This window comes from Hydra vulgaris, chromosome 11 (genome assembly GCF_038396675.1).
Source record: "Hydra vulgaris chromosome 11, alternate assembly HydraT2T_AEP".
Lineage (NCBI taxonomy): Eukaryota > Metazoa > Cnidaria > Hydrozoa > Anthoathecata > Hydridae > Hydra > Hydra vulgaris.
In genome coordinates, this window is record NC_088930.1 from 53,725,750 (window position 1) to 53,745,491 (window position 19,742).

Genomic DNA, 19,742 nt, shown 5'->3' on the forward strand with positions numbered 1-19,742 from the left:
ATTTTAAGCAGATTCTTGTTACGAGTGGATGTTGGCTTTGTTTAACCAGTGGGTTACATCCGGAGTCGTTTAGAGGATTTGGTCGTCGTAGCAGACAATGCTCCATGTCACGCTAGTTTGGAAAGGGTGTTTGAAAATCAGTTGTTACGATTAGAACCCTACAGCCCAATGTTAAACCCAGTGGAAGCTATATGGTCCAAAATAAAAATAAACGTTAAAAATGTTATTCGCATTCCACCTGTATTCGGTGCTGGGATTAGGGAACAACGAATGCAGTATTTCGAAAAAATTGTTACTGCGGTAAAAATGCGGTTTCTTAATTACAACTTTCAAGTTCTCAATTACATCTTGAAAAGGTGTATTACATCTAGTAAACTTTATTTAAATCAACTGAAAATCATACTCATGTGGGTTAATTTTTTAAAAAGATTGCAATCATTAAAACTACGATGCATTTATCTTTTTAATTACTTCCGTTTTTTAGGAATTTTATATGAGACAAAAAAAATCCGTTTCTTAGAGTTAATTCGTTCATCAGACAGATCTTATCAACTTTTACTGCTCTTTCAGCACATAAATTGCCAAAAAAAAAAAAAAAAAATTAGTGTAGGCTAGGGTACATATATTGGATTGTTTCTAGACCATCCAATGTGTATAGCCTAGGATACAATTTTTTAATAAAATCAGAAAAATGCTGTAGAGACGTCCAATTTAATGTTATTTATTCCGATTTTTATAAATAAGATATAAAAATTTTATAATCAAAATATTGAAAAGCAAAATGACCGCACTGCGCGTAAATAATATTCCCTAAAAAATAAACTTTGGTCCCTAAAAATTGAAGTTTTTTCTAACAAACTGACGATGATAATTTTTCTGATAATAAGAGCTTTCAAATCTACATAAACATTAATAAAACAATTTGCAACACATCAATAAAAATAATTGAAATTATAAAATTTTAACAAAATGTTTTTTAAATAAAATTAATGGTTTTTGTTACTTGGTAAGTTTTATAACCATATTTTGAGTTTACGGAGATACTACGGGATTTCTCTTCATTCTTTCATTATCGCGCCTGATATAGCCTAATAAGGAGTTGGGGGGGGGCAGATGCTACTGAAATTCAAATTTTATCAAAAAAAAAGTTGTTACTATGGAAAATTAATTATTTATAAAAAATTGGGGGGGGGGGGCAGATGCCACTGAAATTCAAATTTTATTAAAAGAAAGTTGTTAATATGGAATAATAATTAATCCATGTGATAGAGAGTAGAAAAGTAACAAATGAAAATTGAACACGTGTCTATAGGCGAAAAAAATTGATGTAGGTAAGTTGCAATTCATGCTCGAAAACACTGACCCTAATCAATTCAACTAAAGATAAGCAATATGTTTTACTGGTTTTCAGTGCCGACAATAACAACTTACATTCGATTTTGAATGGCGGTTAAGATGATTTTAAATTTTCCTAATTTCAGGAAGATAAAATGTTCTAAAGTTTTTTATTTATAAAATATTTTTATATTTCTTTTAAAAATAAATACTACTAAATAAATTTTAAATTTATATTTTATATTTATTCATTTAAGTCATTAATGATGCTTTATAGACTTTAGCATTATTATTTATATAAAAATAATTATACCCCCTGATTTACAGAAATCAATTGTATAAGTAAAGAGACGAAGTAGCAGTTTATTTATAATAATTTAATTAAAAATCGATATTTTAGAGCTTTTTCCTTAACTTCAAGACTGTATCTGTAATTTTTTTCCCCTCATTCTAACATGGAAATCACATTTCGAATCTCTCTTCTTGACAGTCACGTCGGTCTAAACTGCAAATAAACTTTTATCAGCCATGGGTGATGCTGCGGTAGGTTATAAAATATAAAATTTATAAAGCTTTAAATATTATTCAATATAACATTTTCTGTATAGTAATGGAGTATTTTTATCCAGAAATAAATCGTTTTATTTCATGTTTATTTAAAAAAATTTAACCCTACTTTTGTTTCGGAAAAACATTTGAACTATTGATGTCAAAAATATCTCAATAAAAACCATTTTTTAAACTAATTTTGAATTGTTTTGTTAATTTATTTTATGGTGAATCGCATATTTTATTATATATATGGCAATACAGTACAGTTTCTAATATGAGCTTTCTGTTGTTCATTTGTTACTCTAAAAATGACTCTAATGTCATTTTAAAACGAATCTAACTAAAATTACTAGTTTTTATTTAGTGATTTACGTCTTCCTTTTTGCCTATGTAATGTTAAACAGATTGATTAAAAATGTATTTTACAACGCTCTTCTGTGCTTATTTGCAATTCTCCTGTGCTTATTTGCATTTCTCCTGTGTTATATGCTATATTGTATATAAGTATATTAATAAATACGTTAAACTCACACTATTTATTGTAATTAATTTCAATAGTATTAATTAGTTAATTGTAAACTTTTTAATAAAATCTAATTTTATTAGTAAAAAAAGTTCTGTTAAATCCTATATTTTGAGTTATTTGCAGATGCTAGTCTAAAAGTTAGCAGGTATATGCACATAATTCATTTTGTATAAATTACATTAAAATATGTTCACATACAGTGAAATACATTACTGTTAGCTTTTAATTGTGGAAGTGGTTAATTAAAGATAAACTACTAACAAACTCACTTCATTTTTGTGCTTTTGTGGAATTGAGTTTAGGCAAGTCTTAGTAAGTAGTTTGCACTTATGCATTTAGGAACTTATCTCAGTGATTGTAAAATTTTTTAAGGTAGGTAATTGGATCAGTGGTTGTAAAATTCACTTTTAAACTAGTTTACTCTCAGCAGTTAAAGTTGTCAGTGCTACTAGACCTTCTCTCTTCCCCCACCCCACCCCCCTTGTTTTTACAATTGATTATGATAGAATACATTATACTTATTCAGAATCATATAAAAACATGGGTCTGAAAACTTTAGGAAAGTACTCTAATTTGATGTTAAAGTATAAAAAACCAGGTTAAATCGTATTTTATGTACGTAAACTAAAAAAGTTAAAAGCGCAACTTTGCGTATTTAAAAGAAGAGCGCATAATTATGCAACAGTTGTTAAATTATGTTTAAAATCTATTTCTTTGAATACATCTTAGTTGAAAATTATGCAAACTCTTTTGTTTAAAAATATTCTAAAAACAAAAGAACTTCTTCTTTTCTTTTTATTACGCAATGGAAAAGTAGCGCTTTTTACATTTTTTGTTTACGTACATAAAATACGAGTCAACCAAAAACCACATTAAAAAGCTAATATGCTACCATCTTTTTTAAAAACATTTTAACACTGTTTTCAAAAATTAAGAAGTAATTTTTTTTAACAATCTGACCCAGTTTTTATTGTCAACAAAATTTAAACATTTGAACTTAATTTAAAATGTACATTCATCGACTGACAAATAGGAATTGGTACAAATAAATATACATACATTGACTGATAGATAGGGATTGGTGCAATTAAATGTACATACATCAACTGACAAATAGGGATTGGCACAATTAAATGTACTTGGTTTGGGTTCAGGTAGGGTCAGAGATCAATCAGAATTAAAAGTGTCAATAGAAACCAGGTTTTTTAAAGTTGTTATTGAAAAGGAATTTAATCATATTAAGCATGAAAAAGATAGTAGAATATTAGCGTTTTTAATGTAGTTTGAGAAAGTTAAGTAGTGCCAAAATTGTCACCCACTAAATTTTAGTCAATGGAATAAAACAAATCCTACTAAAAATTTGAAAATATTTATTCTTTCTAATTATCCACAGCTTATGCTGATCAGACCTGTGTTTAATAAAATAAAGATGTGGGGCAGGTAGCTGATGCTGATTAATGTGGTGATCACTTTTTCAGATTGTTAGGGGATAGGTGAAAATTTTTTAATTTAAGCAACAATTTTAATATAACTGCACTATGACATACATGTTTATTAGTCACTCTAATACTTACAGTCTTATTTTTCTTTGTTAAGTTTTAAAATTTTTGTGCTATCCTTGCTGTCACTCCTTTTTAGTATTTTTACACATGCCTCGACATCAATTTATTAAGAAAAAAAGTAATTATACCCGATCATCTTTATGCTCTACAAATAAAAACCATTCAGCCTTTTTATGACAATCTCTATTCAGATACATTAACTATTTCCAAACTATCTTTTTTTTTTCTGTTTTTTTAGACTTACCCTACAAATCTACATGATCATCATCTTGCTTGTTATTTCCAGACACAGATGTTTTACTGTCATACATCATGCCATATATGTAAATTGTTGTTTTTAAAATTGATAATTTGTATGTCAATATATGTGCATTTATACCCTTTTAAGTTATTTCTGCACGCAGTGACTTTCTGTCATGAATTATGTTTTAAAGTAAAACAGTGTAATGAAAAAATTGTTTTTACAACCTCAGTTGCTTTATTTTATTGTTTATTATTTTTTTAGTTACTTTTTTTGCATGCTGTATAATTTTGTAAATTTATACATGATTGGTATTATCAATTATTAAAGTCTTTTTTTTTTTTTGTTTTGTTTTGTTAACTTTCTTGTCATTTATAATATTTACAATACTGAACTGGTCAAGAAAATGACATGCTTGTTTTATTGCCAAGCCTCTAAATACCCATAACCCTAGCCCTATAAATATTTTTTTATAATTATAAATTAGACAAAGCAAATTGCGCATTGCCAATTTGTTTTTTCTAATATTAATTATATTAGAAAAATTAAAATACTTTAAAAGTCATAAAACAATTGAAAATATATTTTTTTTAATCAAGGTTTTAATTATGTAAGTTAATCATGTAATTAACTGATACACAAACTATTATTTTTCATAATTGTTTTTCATAATTTTTTCTAGGAAAGCAAAGGTGATGAAAATCATATTAACTTAAAAGTTGTTGGTGCTGTAAGTACTTTTTTAAAAATATTTAAAAATTTTTTCTGTTTAATGTAATTTATCTCTGTATCTTGATAAGAATATATCTAGTTAATTAAATATTATTAGTCTATATTATTATTATTATTATTTACTATATATTAAATATTATCAGTCTATATTAGTCTACATTTTAGGACTTGATTTTTTAGAGTTTATCATATCAACCAATTTTTCTATAACTTGTATAAAAAAAGTAATGTTTTTTATCTCCTAAAAATATTAATGTCACCAATACTATTCTATTTTACATATTTGCTTTCTGTAATTTTTGTGCAATAAAAAATACACTATTGAATTAAAATCGCTAAGTCTGAATAAAAAAACAAAATTTCAGGCCTTCTTGTAAGAAGAGTGCAATAGCATGTCTTAAATGACCACACACATAAAACTTTATTTTGATAACTTGACCCACGGATCTTTGAAAGTTTTGACAATTAGTGCTTTTAAAAAAGACGCTAAAAAAACAAAACAAACTTAAATTAAAATTAATAACTCATAAACTTAGAGAATAAAAATAAACAAAAAAAATAAATTAAACTAAATTATCAAAAATTAAACTAAAAAAATAAAAATTTTAAAGAATAACAAAATAAATAGCAGAAAAACCAGAAAAAATTAAAACATTTATTATTTAATGTAAACTTAATTGTAAGCGAAAGTTAAAAAAATTTATCACAGCTCTATCATTCTTTATCATTCCCTCCCATAAATAAATTGGCTGATATAAGGGTGGATCCATAGTGAGGGGATGGGTCATTAGTCTGCCCCTTCCTCCCACACCCACAGATCTTTTATTTATGTTCTTAGAAACGGATGTTTAAAACGTTAGTAACTTAAAGTTTTTAAAAGTGCCATGGATTTTAATAAAATTTTGTGGTGCAAATTTTTAACTTGATTAAAAAGTTAAAATGATATAGGGTGTGACAAATTGACAAGCGTGCGTGCATTTGTTAAAACACGCTTCTTAAATTTTGCTTACGCAAATGTTGGCATTTGATTGAGATCATTCAAAACGAAATTTTCTTATTTTCCTTAAAGTGTAGTAATATTTGTTTGCATATTAAAAACACTTTAAAAAGTATTTTATTATTGTGCATTTATCAATATTTTGCAAATGTGTAAAAAAAGAAATTTGAATAAATTTACCAAGCATCTTTGATGTATTTAATAACTTATTTACTAGAATAAAAATTATTTAAAAATAAAACTCCCTTATTTTACATAAATCTCATAAATTTATTTATTGGCGTTCGTCCATAAGTAAAAATACGCTAGTCAATGTTCATTTAAAAAAACGATAGGTCGTGCCCTGGGATAGTTAATAAATAGTTAGCAGATGCGATTGTTTGAAGATGTTGTAATGCTTTTTTTTTTATTAAATATTTTTATATTAGAAATTATATTTCCATTATAAAACGGTTTGTAATTATTTTTTGATAGCTTCTGTACTCATTTTGCTATAAACTCTAATTTGATTATTTTTGTAGCAGTTTAATTGTAATTATGGAATCGATTAAACTAAAAATCACATTTACATTTGCTTTGTTTTTTTTTTAGCGCATTTTTTAGAAGCGCTTTTTTGTCAAAACTTGCAAAGAGTCATGGCCAAGTTGTCAAAAGAAAGTATTATATGTGTGGCACGCCTCTTGCGCAAAGGCCTGAAATTTTCGCCATTTGTCTTAATTGGTATTTTAAAAATCAAAAAAAATTTTGACAATTTTGTTTCAAGTTATGCCTTCAGAAGCATTCAGTGAAATATTTTTTTTGCTATGTGAAGAGTACATCTACTAGACATTAAAATAAAAGTTTTAAGTTAATTTCAATTTGACCTTCAATATACTGAAATTTATCACCTATTTAAATATTGGACCAATTTAAAAATAATGCAAAAATTTGTCACATCTTTGTAAAGTAATACTTTATATTATTATTTTTTTTCTTCATATTATTTTTACAATTTAGTATTATAATACAATCTTTTGTCCATGTAATGGACAAAAGATTGTATTATAATACTAAAATGTCAAGGTTCGTGCTTTGGAATTATAGAGTTGTGAGTGGGTCGTAACGACAACTAAAGCAGCCTATTGACTGTAGTGGCCTTCATGGTCTTAGGGAGGTTAATTGAAATTTAAAAAGTATAATTTTCTCTGATAGATTTGTTGTGGAGCATATCTTCATCATCTGCGGCTATAGCTGCATTTAGAGTTGTTTGGATAGATTTAAACAGACCTAAAGATCAACATATATTTTGTCACCTATGCACAGGGTTATCACAATCGTGGTATGGTGTTTTCTAATTTCTGGCTTAATCCACTTATTATTCCAAGCAATCAAAAATATTCATAATATTTTCCTTCTAAAAAATACTACAGTTTATAAGTGATGGAATTGCACTTTAGCTCTCTTAAAATAAATTATAACATGAATATTTATTTTTTATAATAAACGTTAATAAATAAATATATGCTTATTATAATATATGCAAAATATAAATGTTAATAAATATATACTTTTATTATAATATTTTAAAACTTAATATAATTTTGTTGTTGTTGTTATTCACCTTCTCAAAGCCGATAAGGTCACTACAAATGAGGAGGCTGCTCAATAGTGGTTATAACCATCTCACAACTCTATAACTCCGAAACACAAACAAGGCTGCTGTGCAGAAAAACAAGTTGAGCGCGGTACTACCAGGGACGTGGTGGGGATCAAACTCAGAACCTCTTGCTTATAAAACAAGCGATTTACCACTTACACCACTGCAAACTACCTCAATGTGATAAATTTTAAAATTATATTTATTAGGGTTATGGCTTTTTGATATATGACTTTTGAACTAAAAAAAAAATATTCCCTGTGTCATAAATCAATGAACTTTTGTTAGAAAACATTGAAAATATGTTTAATTCCTCAAGGTTGCAAAAAAAAGGTCACTCTGCAATTAAAATTATGAATCGTATTTTATTTAATCTAGTTACTGCAACTAATACATGTGGCTTTGCTGAAAATCATTTAAAACTTGTATAGATTAGAAGCGTTCAGAACTTTAGAACATTTTGGAAAATTCCATAATATTTAGACAGCTTTAGAACATTCTGGAACAATTAAGAATATTCTAAACAGTATAGAACATTGTGGAACAATTTAGACTGTTTATATATAACTGCTTATCTAATTTTATAGTTATAACAGAAGCAAAACATGGCAATGTACAAGCCTAGTGATAGTAGCAGCCAGAAGAACAAGGATGTCTAGACCAATAACCTGGTAAAATTTAAAGACTCTCATAAAAGAAGAAGAATGGTCCCTTTGGAAGAATACTCACTAGAAGAAAAGTGCAGAATGTCTCTCCTAAAGCAAATTATCAGACGCTACCATTTCCTTGGACCAAAAAGATGTCACCAAATTGTGAAAAAATTAACTAAATTTTCCTCATGTATCTGATCAAGTTATACGAGCAAAGCTTGAAAAAATACTGAAATGTTATAAAGAATTTGTTAAGTGGGGAAGCTATGAACCCCTTGATGAAATTTTTGATATTACTAAAGTGGATAGAACATGGTTATCTTCTGAGGACAAGCGATTGTACCGTCTCCAAGTGGAAAGCAAAGAAACAGTGGGATACTCTATAGACCAAGCGGCCAGTAAAGAAATGATCTGCCCTCTAAAAGACAACTTTCTAATAGGTCATCCAACTCATGATGATATGAAATTTTTATTTCATCTCACTCAAGTGTTCTGATTTTTTGATGAAAAGGGACATTTTCCATTGATCAGGTTTCAGAAAATACCTAACATCAGCAATGCTAAGTGGAATTCCAGAGCAATTCTAGCGATCCTGGCCTTCATTTTAATTCCTTCAACAAGGACCGTTCTGTAGAGAGTATGTTGATTTATATCATATGACTGGGCTGACCATTGGTTTACAGACCAAACTGTACAACAAAAACAACTTTATTAACTTGGTTGAAATTCTGAAATCCATACAAAAAGGTTTTATGCTCTTTGAAAAATCACTGGAAGCGAGAGCCATTCATGCTACAGATCCCCAGAAGTAATCAATGCGCAGAGTGCGCAATGAAAGTAATGAAGGAAATGTCATGCAAAAATAAAGACGAGCTGTACCTTTTATTCCTTCTATGCAACAAGCAAGAGCAAGGTCATCAGTCTGAGTCATTGTTGGATTGAAAATTTATTGTATTACATGACTATAACATTCTAAATACATTCGAATGCATAGTAGTACTTATGTCAAAATCAATTTTTCAATGGTGGGGTGAACTTTTTTCAAAAGATATGAAAATAAGAGTTCATTTCGTGCTGTTTAGGTAAAAGTTCATCAAACTACAGTACAGGAACAATGGGGCTAAAAAAAAGTCATAACCCTGATATATAACACAGTCTTGCTTTGTCATTTTTTTTTTTTTTTCAATGAAATGTCAAGTTTATGTGTTTTTACTGTAATAAATTTTAATTATATATTCAAAACTCTAATTAATTGTTTTATTTTAGGACAACTCTGAAGTTCACTTTAAAATTAAAAAAACTACTCAACTAAGGAAATTAAAGCAAGCATATGCAGACAGGCAGGTATATTTGAGCACTTTTTATTGTAAATTAGTTCATTGAATTAATTCTGTGATTTTTTATATGTTGATATAATACATCTTGAGTTATTAAAATAATTTATTAAAAATATTAGTTTATTGTTTAAAAAAGCTCCTGGAATGTTTTATTAAAAGAAAAACATTTAATTCTGGGTAAGTCAAACACTGGCTAATTGAAACTTGTTATTTCTAACTGTTTCATTTATTCACCTAAAATCCTTTAATTGATTACTGGGTCAAATCATTATATTTCAACCGATCGCCTGTGGGTTACCATCTCTGATTTTTACATAAGTTAAGTGCATTATGTAGATAGGTTAAATTTGAAATTTCAGACTTCCAAGTGCCAATTTTCAGCATTTTGAGATGCTTGTAAATTTTTCTAACACTTTGTTTTGATCTAAGATAAACAGCATATAAGACCATTAGACCCAACTATCTGAAAATGCAAACACTATAAACTTGTCGAATCCACACCAAAAATGCCAGCATTTTTAAATAACCCTATTTTTCAATCATCAACAGTTGAATGTAATTCTAGAAACCAGTGTCCCTCTAATCTGCCAACTGCCCTATGTAAAGGGTGCAACTAATTATAAGTCATTTCTTAATAAAAAGAAAGATATGGTTGATTTGATTCTCCTCTTGATCTGGTCTTTATAGGGCACAAATAAAGGGGCAGTAACCTTTTTAGAGACCTTTATTATGGTTCAAGTAAAGGTCTCTAAATTAATTTAAATATTTAGATACTTACCCCCCCCCCCCCCACACACATACACACACACACACACACACACACACTTACTAAGATGAGGTGGAGGGGGTTTAGGGTTGCACCAATCAAAAGGAGAAGGGGGGGGGAAATAACTTTTAGTGATATAATTAACTTTTGTTAATTCCTTTTTAAGACCATTACATTGTATATTTGCTGGAAAATCTGCCACATTTTTGATTGTCACTATCAAAATTTGAATCCTATGATAAAAGCACAAAAAAATGCAATAAAGATCTAATGGCCTTAACCCTTTAAGGATTGATATTTTTTCAAATAAATGCTCCAAAAAAATCGATTATTTTTTAATGCTTAGAACTTTGATATTGACATATTAATATTAAAAAAAAAAATCTGTTAAAAAACTAAATATTATTAATTTAATTGATTCTTAGTTGATTTAATATAATAATATTGTTATAAGATTATTTTCATGAATTATTTTGGGCTAATACACAATGAAATGTAAAATATGGGACCGCCCAAGTTATCTTGGGTTCGGTCTTTTTGGACCATATAGTATGACCCAAGATATCTCAGGCCTGGTCCTTAAGGGGTTAGCTGTATATTCATTAGAAAATGAATCATTTATGTTTCATGCTAGAAAATGAATGCTTGTATCTTTGTAAGTTGGTTGCCCCCCTTTCCTCTTTGATTGGACTTAAAAGTCATGAAGTTAACAAGTTTAAATTGGTTAAGTAGGTTATTGCATTTATTTACATAAGTATACTATTTTGTTAAAAACTTAATAAACATGTAGTTATCAAGTTTTATTTTAAAGTTTTCTGGATAAAAAATATTTGCCTCAAGACCCCTTTAAACATTTAATGGGTCCCTAATATTGATTTTTTTTTTTTTTTTAATTATGTCTTGTTGGATCTCAAATGAAGTCTTCAATTTATTAAAAAAAAAAAATTTATTTTAGGTTTTACTGCCTATAAAACATTTTTTAGCTAAAAATAAAAAAATATGCGCTTTACAGTTTTTTAGTTTTTAATTTTTTTTACTAGTCTTAAGTTTTTTTAAATAATTTTTTTTGTGATTCAACAAGACTTTTAAAAAACTTTTCCAGATATCAAATATTGCAATATCTGAAAATGCTTTCGGTCCTTCTTAGCTTTTTAAAAACCATAAACTGTTTTCATCACTAAACTCAATAGCCATTAATTCAATAAATAATATTTATATTGATCTTGAATTATGACATAAAATTTCATTATATTAATACTATTTTATTATTATAAAAAGTATGATTTAAACTTTAATATTTTAATTCATTTTGTAAATCATCAGATAAAACTAAAAAACAAAAGCATGATAAAGTATGATGTAATTATTATATAACAGCCGCTATTCATAACAGTCTAAAGGAATTTAGTGATGATCAAATATTTTATTTAAAAGAATTTTTGAAATAAAATATAAAATACTTTTTTTATATCTTATTTAAATCTTAATCAATATTTTCTTATTAAATCAGGATTATCTTTTTCTGGATAATTCCGGAAATTCCTATAATTTTTTATTTTTTCCATATATCCAAATAATTTTTTGGAAATAGAAGTAAAAATTATTTTTTTTTGTCATCAAATAATTAAAACAGTCAAAGTGCCGTTCATCAATTACTTTACATAAATTTTACTTAGGTGAGGCATTATTTGTTCAAATAATTTTTTCTTGTTTGTACGCATTTATTATTACAGGTATTCCAAAGTGCCCAGACAAACTGTATTAATTGCTTAGCTTTATGTGAATAAAAATTTTAGCAAAATCCCTAAAAAAAATTATTTACATAAAGCTGAGCAGTTACTCGAAAAACGCTGAGTAAAAGCAATTGCTTTTTTTTTTATTCGCCTAGACTATTAAAAAATAAATGTATGTATTTAAATTATAAAATAAGTTTATGTTGATTAAAATTACCAAATCGATTTATTTATTGAGATATTAACAAAAAATCATTTAATGTTTTGCCATTATACTTCCAGTTGAGAGGTTAATATAAACTTAATCTTTTTCATTGTAAGATATCTGGTTTGAATAATATAAATGTACCTACAGCAGAGTTTTTTAAACATTTTTGGAACAATTTCACAATCAGGTTAGGGTTTTCCCCTTGAAAAACTGTTTGCGTTTTGGTTCAACTTATGACAAAATAAAAATTTTAATTAAATGAAGAATATCACTTTTCTACTTTTTTTATTTTTATTTCCATTAAAATATTTTGTTTTCATTTACCATGAAATCAAATTTATTTGCACTATTGTCTTACTAAATCCAAATAAAAAAGAAAAATTGGTATTTTGGTTTTAAGATTTTATCAGTAAAACTTGTATCATAATTTTTAAATTTACTAATGTTATATCTAAAGCAGTAATACTAATTTTGTTATTAAAATAGATCAAATCTAAGTTAGACTTTTAAAGCGTTTACTTAATATTTTTATTTGGTTTTATATGTTTTATAAATGGTTGTATATAAAAGCATTGATATACATAAAAATTAATTGCAAAAGGGAAAACCTAAACTTTTTTATACTCAAGTTAAAGTTATTTGAAAGAGCTTGTTTGTTTGATGTCATTTATTAACAACAGTGTTTAACACACTAGTATTTTTAAATAATCAAATATCTGTAACTTACCTTTAAGAAAAAGAAAAGGCATTAAAAATCACTTTAATTATTTTGACTATTTCACCTAAAAATCTAGTTTAATTTAATTTGTAAACTTAATAAGTAAGTATACTTTTCTGTTTTTATAGAAGAATGTCTGTCAAAAATTTTCTTTTCAAGCACACAAGATATTCTTAAATACACAAAAAATATAAGAACTAATTCAAATTTTTTATAGCTATTTTAAAACAAAAACTCTAACTTGTTTCAAAACATATCTTTTATTATTTTTGCATTTATTATCAATTAATTAATTTCTAACTTATAACATTTAAATTTTAAAATAAATAAATCCTCAAACTTTTCCCCCCAAGCAAAAATTGATTTTAATTCTCATACAATGTGCAAATAGCTTTAGCATAGTTTTTAGTTAGTTGGTTTCTAAATTAAAGCGCAAGTCTTTATTTAAAGCATAAAGTGGTGCACCATTTAAATATTTTTTTTAATGTGTTACGCATGTACTCTATATGTAAATAAATTTAAACGTTTGAACTTTTTTTTTTTTTTTTTTTTAAATAAAAATAAAATAATAAAAATTTCTTTGTTTTTTCTTAACTTATCACATTTGTAATCAGCGCTAATATCAAATGTAATTGTCATTAAAACTTTTTTACATTATTGTCATTAAAACTTCATAAATGGTTTTTATAAAGTTAACTGCTTTTATCTTACTGCTTAAATGATATTGTTAGACTTGTTTAATTTTAAAAACTGATAAAGAGTAGTCTACATAAAAAAGAGTTTATATTTATAACACATAGTAATAACATCCATAAGTCTCAAAAAATAACAATTTTTTTTTGTATTGAGTTCTTAATGGATTTAACTTATTATTCTGAGAGTTCATTAAAGATTAATGATCAACAAAAAAAACTGTTGTTCTTGTGAACGTCTAAAAAAAATTATGAGGTTTTCCATGTTTTTTTATTTTTTATGTACATAAAAAAATATAATCTTAATGTAAATTTATAAAATTTTAGTTTTTAAGACTGAAGATTAATATTAAATTGAAATTTTAACTCAAATATAAGAGTCTGCTCCTGAAATACTTTGTATTTTCTACTTTCAAAGTTTACTGTGTATATGTAGTTAGGGTGTCTCATTTTATCAATTTTTGAAATTGAACTCGCGAATTGACTTATAAATTGACCATTTATATGAAAATAAGTTTAAGTAAAAAAAAATAATTTTTAGGGTGTTTTTATTTTATTAAGAAATTATTCTACAGAATCTTCTGAAATTGGTCAAAAATCCAAATTTTTCTTTACAAAAACTTATTTTATAACTCAGTGGCGTATCTTAATTTTTTCAACATACTCCTTTTATGTAATTAATATTCAATCCAACATATAATATTTAAAAGAATAAGAAAATTTTGTATGATAAATTTTAAGGTCCCCGCCAGGTGTTTAAAACACCCAACATTTTTGCTCAAAATCAAACTGGCTGGGACCCTAAAAATTATATATATATATATATACTTTTTTTTGCTCAAACTTATTTTCATATAAATGGTCAATCTATAAATCGATTCGTGAGTTCAATTTCAAAAATTGATAAAATGTGAAACACCCAAATGTTTATTTAGAGAGAGAAAGCGCGTTTTTGTTTTATTAAAGCTATTATTGATTATTTTCGAAGTTTATTTTTTGTTAAATAAATGCTCTGATTGTTTTGTTCTTTTTTACTTCAGGGAGTTCCATTGAATTCTTTGAGATTTTTGTTTGATGGACAACGGATTTCTGATGAAATGTCACCAAAGCAGGTATAGGTTTTTTTCCAATGAAAAAGATGTATGTAGCTAATTGTTTTAAAAAAATATGATAATAAATATAACTAATAAAAAAAATAAAGTTGAACAAATTAAGAATATACATTTATAATCAAGACATATTATGGAGTTGCAAGAGATAAATAATGGAAATTAGAATACAAGTCAATGTAAAGTTTTTTTAAAAAAATATTCTGATAAGTAAAGTTTTTTTTAAAAGTGTTTACATCAAATAAAAAACAATTGAATTATAAAAAGAAACAAATCAAAACAAGTACTAGTATGCATAAGATTGGGATTAGGATATTTTTTAAAATAGTTAGTTGATGTTTTGATTAAAGACAATGTTTTGTTTTTTCTTTTTATCATAGTGAACAATTTAAATAAATTTTTGTTTTGCATTGCAAAAGTTTGCATTTTTTCTGCAATGACAATTGTATGTGTAGATCTATTTATATACAGTTAATTCCTGGTGGGCATTTCCATTTCTGTACATGATTTTCTATTTTTCTTTGTTTTTACAATTAATTAAACTAGGATTTCAAGTAATATGCATGCTATTATGATTATCTTAAGGTTGGTTTCAATATAGTCGCACGACAGCATGCGGTAAAACAAGTTGAGCACGTACCGCGCTCAACTTGTTTCACCGGCGGAGCAGCCTTGTTTGTCAAGGTTCGTCTTTCAAAGTTATAGAGTTTGGAGAGGTTTTATAACCGCAAGTAGCCTCCTCATCTGTAGTGGCCTTCTTGGCCTTGGGAGGTGAATTGCAAATATATATATATATGTATTTATTATAAACCTGTTTCTAAATTTATGAAATATGTACTTTTAGCTGAAGATATTACAAGTTGTTGTAAAAAAAATGTTTTAAAAATATGATGAATATACACAAATGAAACTATACACAGGTTCTAATGATAACAAAAAACTTTAACACTAACTGGGAATATAACAAAGATTTAAAAAAACAAACTTAAGAATCAAATTTTAAAAAAATTAAATAATTTTTGTGAAGAATTTTAGCATTTACAAAAATTTATTTCAAAACACCACGTTAAAAATATCTACATAACTTTAGTTCAAATAATTTTTGTTAAGAAATAGTTACCCAGATTAAAAAAATAATAGATGTTGATCATCAGCTTTAGTACTATTGAAAAATTCTTCTCTAACTTTTTTCTAATGATAAATTTAATGAATTAATTCAAGTAACAAATAGAGTAATAATAAAAAAAAATAATTATATGAACCAATTGATTTTTAGAATAATGGCAAATATTAAAAAATATCTCTTGAAGTGCCAGCTTGCACTTTGCAATACATTACCAGCATTACAATACATTACTAGCATCACAATACATTACTAGCATTAACATTGCAGAGTTAAAAAAAAAAGCACAAATTTTGGATTTGCTCATTGTTTAAAAACTGTTGTGAAAAAGGAGCATTTAACACACTTATTCCTGAGCAACGACTTCATGACAGATTTTTTTCATCGCTTTTACAGAATGTTGCCTGAAAGGTATGAACACTTGTTGTCAATGATTGCACCTAGCATTACAAAAAAGTAATGTCGAAGCCGTCAAACTATATCACCCTCAGAACAATTGACTTGAACTGAGATACTTGGCTACTGGAGATTCACAATAAACACAAGCTTTTTACTTAAGACTGGGTAGAACAACAGTATGCAATATTATAAATGAAACCACAAAGGCCATTTAGGATGTGTTACAGCCATGTTATCTAAAGGCATCAAGTACATCAAATGAGTGGGAAAAATTGGCAAATGAATGAAACTTTCCTAATTGTATTAGGGCCATAGATGGAAAACATGTACATATAAAAGCTTCTAGTTTGAGGGTTCAGCATGGTTTTGATAGTCATATGTGATGCAAGATTGCTTTACTTTGGTAGTTATAGATAGCTATGGCAGATATAGCGATGCTTTTTTATTTAGTAAAAGTAAAATGGGTAAAGCTTTCAAGAACGACTTATTTAAACTAAAAACCGACAGCTATCAAATGGCACACAAGTACCACCAGTACTAGTTGGTGATGATATTTTTGCATTGAAATCATGGTTTATGAAGCCTTTTTCTGGTAAAAATTTGACAATCAAAGAACATATTTTTATCTATCAATTTTCTAGGACTAGACCAACAATTGAAAACACGTTTGAAATGATGGTAGTTAAATGAAGAGTTCTTAGACGTCCAATAAAAGCAACCTCAAAAAATATTGAAAACGTAAAAGCTGCAATGTTAACATAATTATTTAAAGAAAAATGGCGGCATATACTGTGTACCATCTAGATTTGTTGATTTAGAAACAAATTCTGGTGAAGTTATACGTGGAGACTGAAGGAAAATAACACTTAAAGGTAATGCTTTGTATATTTTACCTCGATGTATAAGCAATCTATAGACAACAGATGCTAACACTGTAAGATTAACGCTAACAGAGTATTTTAATCATCAAGTGGATCCTTGTCAAGGCAACAACTTTGTAACTAGCTATGGGCACAATCTAGCAGGAAATACAATTTTTTTGGAACAATGAAAAAAAATCTTTTGTTTGTATATATAATATATTGAAATAATGGTTTGAATAATTTATAACAAAATGTTAAACAACAAACAAGTTGTATATCAATCAACTATATCTGGATATTCCAGAGCAGCTAAATATTGCTGTAGTTTTATTTTAGCAACTGTTTGGGTTATAGGAGGTAGTCTTTTGATTGTAGCACAAATAGATTTACAAACATGTGTAATATCGTTGCCTTCTTCGTGTGCATTAATTCCTAATGTTGCAATTATATTGTTCATAGTACTAAGTATTGCATCTTGTATTTTTGTATTTTCATCAGATAGAGATCTTTTAAATTGTTTTTTTCTTACATTTATAGGAGATTTTATTTCGTTTAACGATTTTTGTTGATTACTGAATGTATTTTATTTGTGTGTATTTGAAGAAAAATTCAACTTGTATTTTCACTTAAATTTTCATTTTCTACTTTTGCCTGATTATTAACTTCTTGGTCATAGTTTATAGTTTCATAACTTATACAAGACATAGGTGATTCTGTTGTTGATTCTGTTGTAGTTGCTTTATCTCCAACATTAGTTGTGGTATCTCTATGGTCAATGTAAACATTTAACCACTGCAAAAAATCATATTCTTTACTAATAAAAGTTCGCAGTCGCACGACCATTTTAGAAAAATAGAGACCAACCTTTAAAAAACAATTATAACAAATATTTTAATTATTTATTAGTCTACCTGAATGTTTTTATATATACAGTATTATCATTTTATATTTTTCGTTCAAAAAATGTACAATGACTTTCTAAACACCAAACTCTGCTAAAAAAAATTTATGACTGCTATTTCTCTTTAATATATTAAATATGATTTAATATATTTAATATATTAAAGATATAATACTTAACTCACCAGCAGTTTATTATTATGAAATTAGCTACATGAACTTGATGAATTCATAAGTTCCATGCGAGACAATACTTGAACTGCACTTAAATGCTTGGAATGCCTAGTGCAATCCTGTAATTTTTGTTGTTGTTGTTGTTACAAAACTCTCTGGACCCTTTAACTTAAATATTAAATTAACTGAGTTTATAGACGTTTTTGTAATTAATGTTATTAAACGTACTAAAGGTCCTCTCATCAAAATAGTTTTTGAGAATACATCTAAGTGTAAAAAATGTTTTTAGTGAAGCCGTTTTCATTTATAGATATAAACCGCTGTTAAAGCTTATTTAGTAAATATTTTATACCCAATAAAGATAAATTTTTTAACCTTTTTAGATTTTTTTAAATTTAATTTTCTAAAGTGAAAAAAATATTTAACTTATGAAATTTAAGAATATCTAAAAAAAAAAGTACAATTAAAGTTGGTAACCCTTAATCTAATGCTAGTTCTACGTTAATCTTAGAAGAACCTGTAATATTAACCTTGGAATTGGTTTAAATATTAAGTTTAAAAAGATCTTTAAGTTGCATCAACAACTTTGGCGAGCGAATAGTTTCAGGATAACAATTCATTTAGGTTACTAATGGATTTCTTAAATGCATACGTAAAATATGCATTAAAAGAGAGCCTCAAATGATTTTCGTAATTTACTAATGTCAAAAACGTATTTTTTAATTAATTGTTGCAGCTGTTGAAATAAAAAATATTTCGCTTGTAAATTTGTTTTTATTTTCATTTGTTCTAATTTAGTTAGAAATGGAGGAGTCTGATGTTATAGAAGTATACCAAGAGCAAACAGGAGGAAAAACAAACTCATTTGTCTAATTTTCATGGTAAGCATGAGTTTTTTTCTTTCTTTTTTTTTTTTTTTCTCTTTTTCTAGGCACAAAGTATAAATTAAAAATATTCTTTTTTTTTTCTTCAGAAAATTCGTTATTTTACTCCACGAAAGTGCCATTTGCTAATGATGTTATTTGTACCTACTGGAGTTGCAAATTCAAAAAGTTAAATCTTATTAAGCTATTGGTTGAAAAGCTTGAGCGAGAGACTTGTAAATAATTAGATTTTGGATTTTTACTTTATACCAGCTACAGGCCTTTTTTTAATCAACTAATCGACTATATATTTATATCTGAGATGACGCGCAAGGATTAATATTCTCACTTCTGTAAAAACAAGATTTTTTGTTGCTTTAATCAGAAATCTATTTCGATATTAAATCAAATTGTTGTTATTTTTTTAGACAGCTATAAAATTACATAAGTTTTAAAAAAATATTTTCAATTTTTCAATGCACTTTGGACCAGATAGGCGTATTTTGAGTTTTTATTTTTATTTTCCCGAAAAACCTCGTCTATCATATTAAATGCAAGTGACTGCAAATTTTTTAAACTATCTTCTACACAATCCATTTATTAACAAGAATGCTCAGAATTCGTTT

At 26.8% G+C, this 19,742-nt stretch overlaps 1 protein-coding gene across 1 annotated transcript; it reads left to right on the plus strand.

The window, feature by feature from the left end:
* The first annotated feature begins 1,728 nt into the window (after positions 1-1,728).
* LOC100209666 (small ubiquitin-related modifier 1) lies at positions 1,729-19,527 on the plus strand. Its single transcript, XM_065809204.1, has 6 exons — positions 1,729-1,878; positions 4,899-4,946; positions 9,498-9,575; positions 14,726-14,797; positions 19,052-19,134; positions 19,227-19,527. The coding sequence occupies exons 1-5, from the start codon at positions 1,864-1,866 to the stop codon at positions 19,124-19,126; spliced, it is 288 nt and encodes a 95-aa protein (XP_065665276.1). The 5' UTR covers positions 1,729-1,863; the 3' UTR covers positions 19,127-19,134; positions 19,227-19,527.
* The last annotated feature ends 215 nt before the right edge of the window (positions 19,528-19,742 follow it).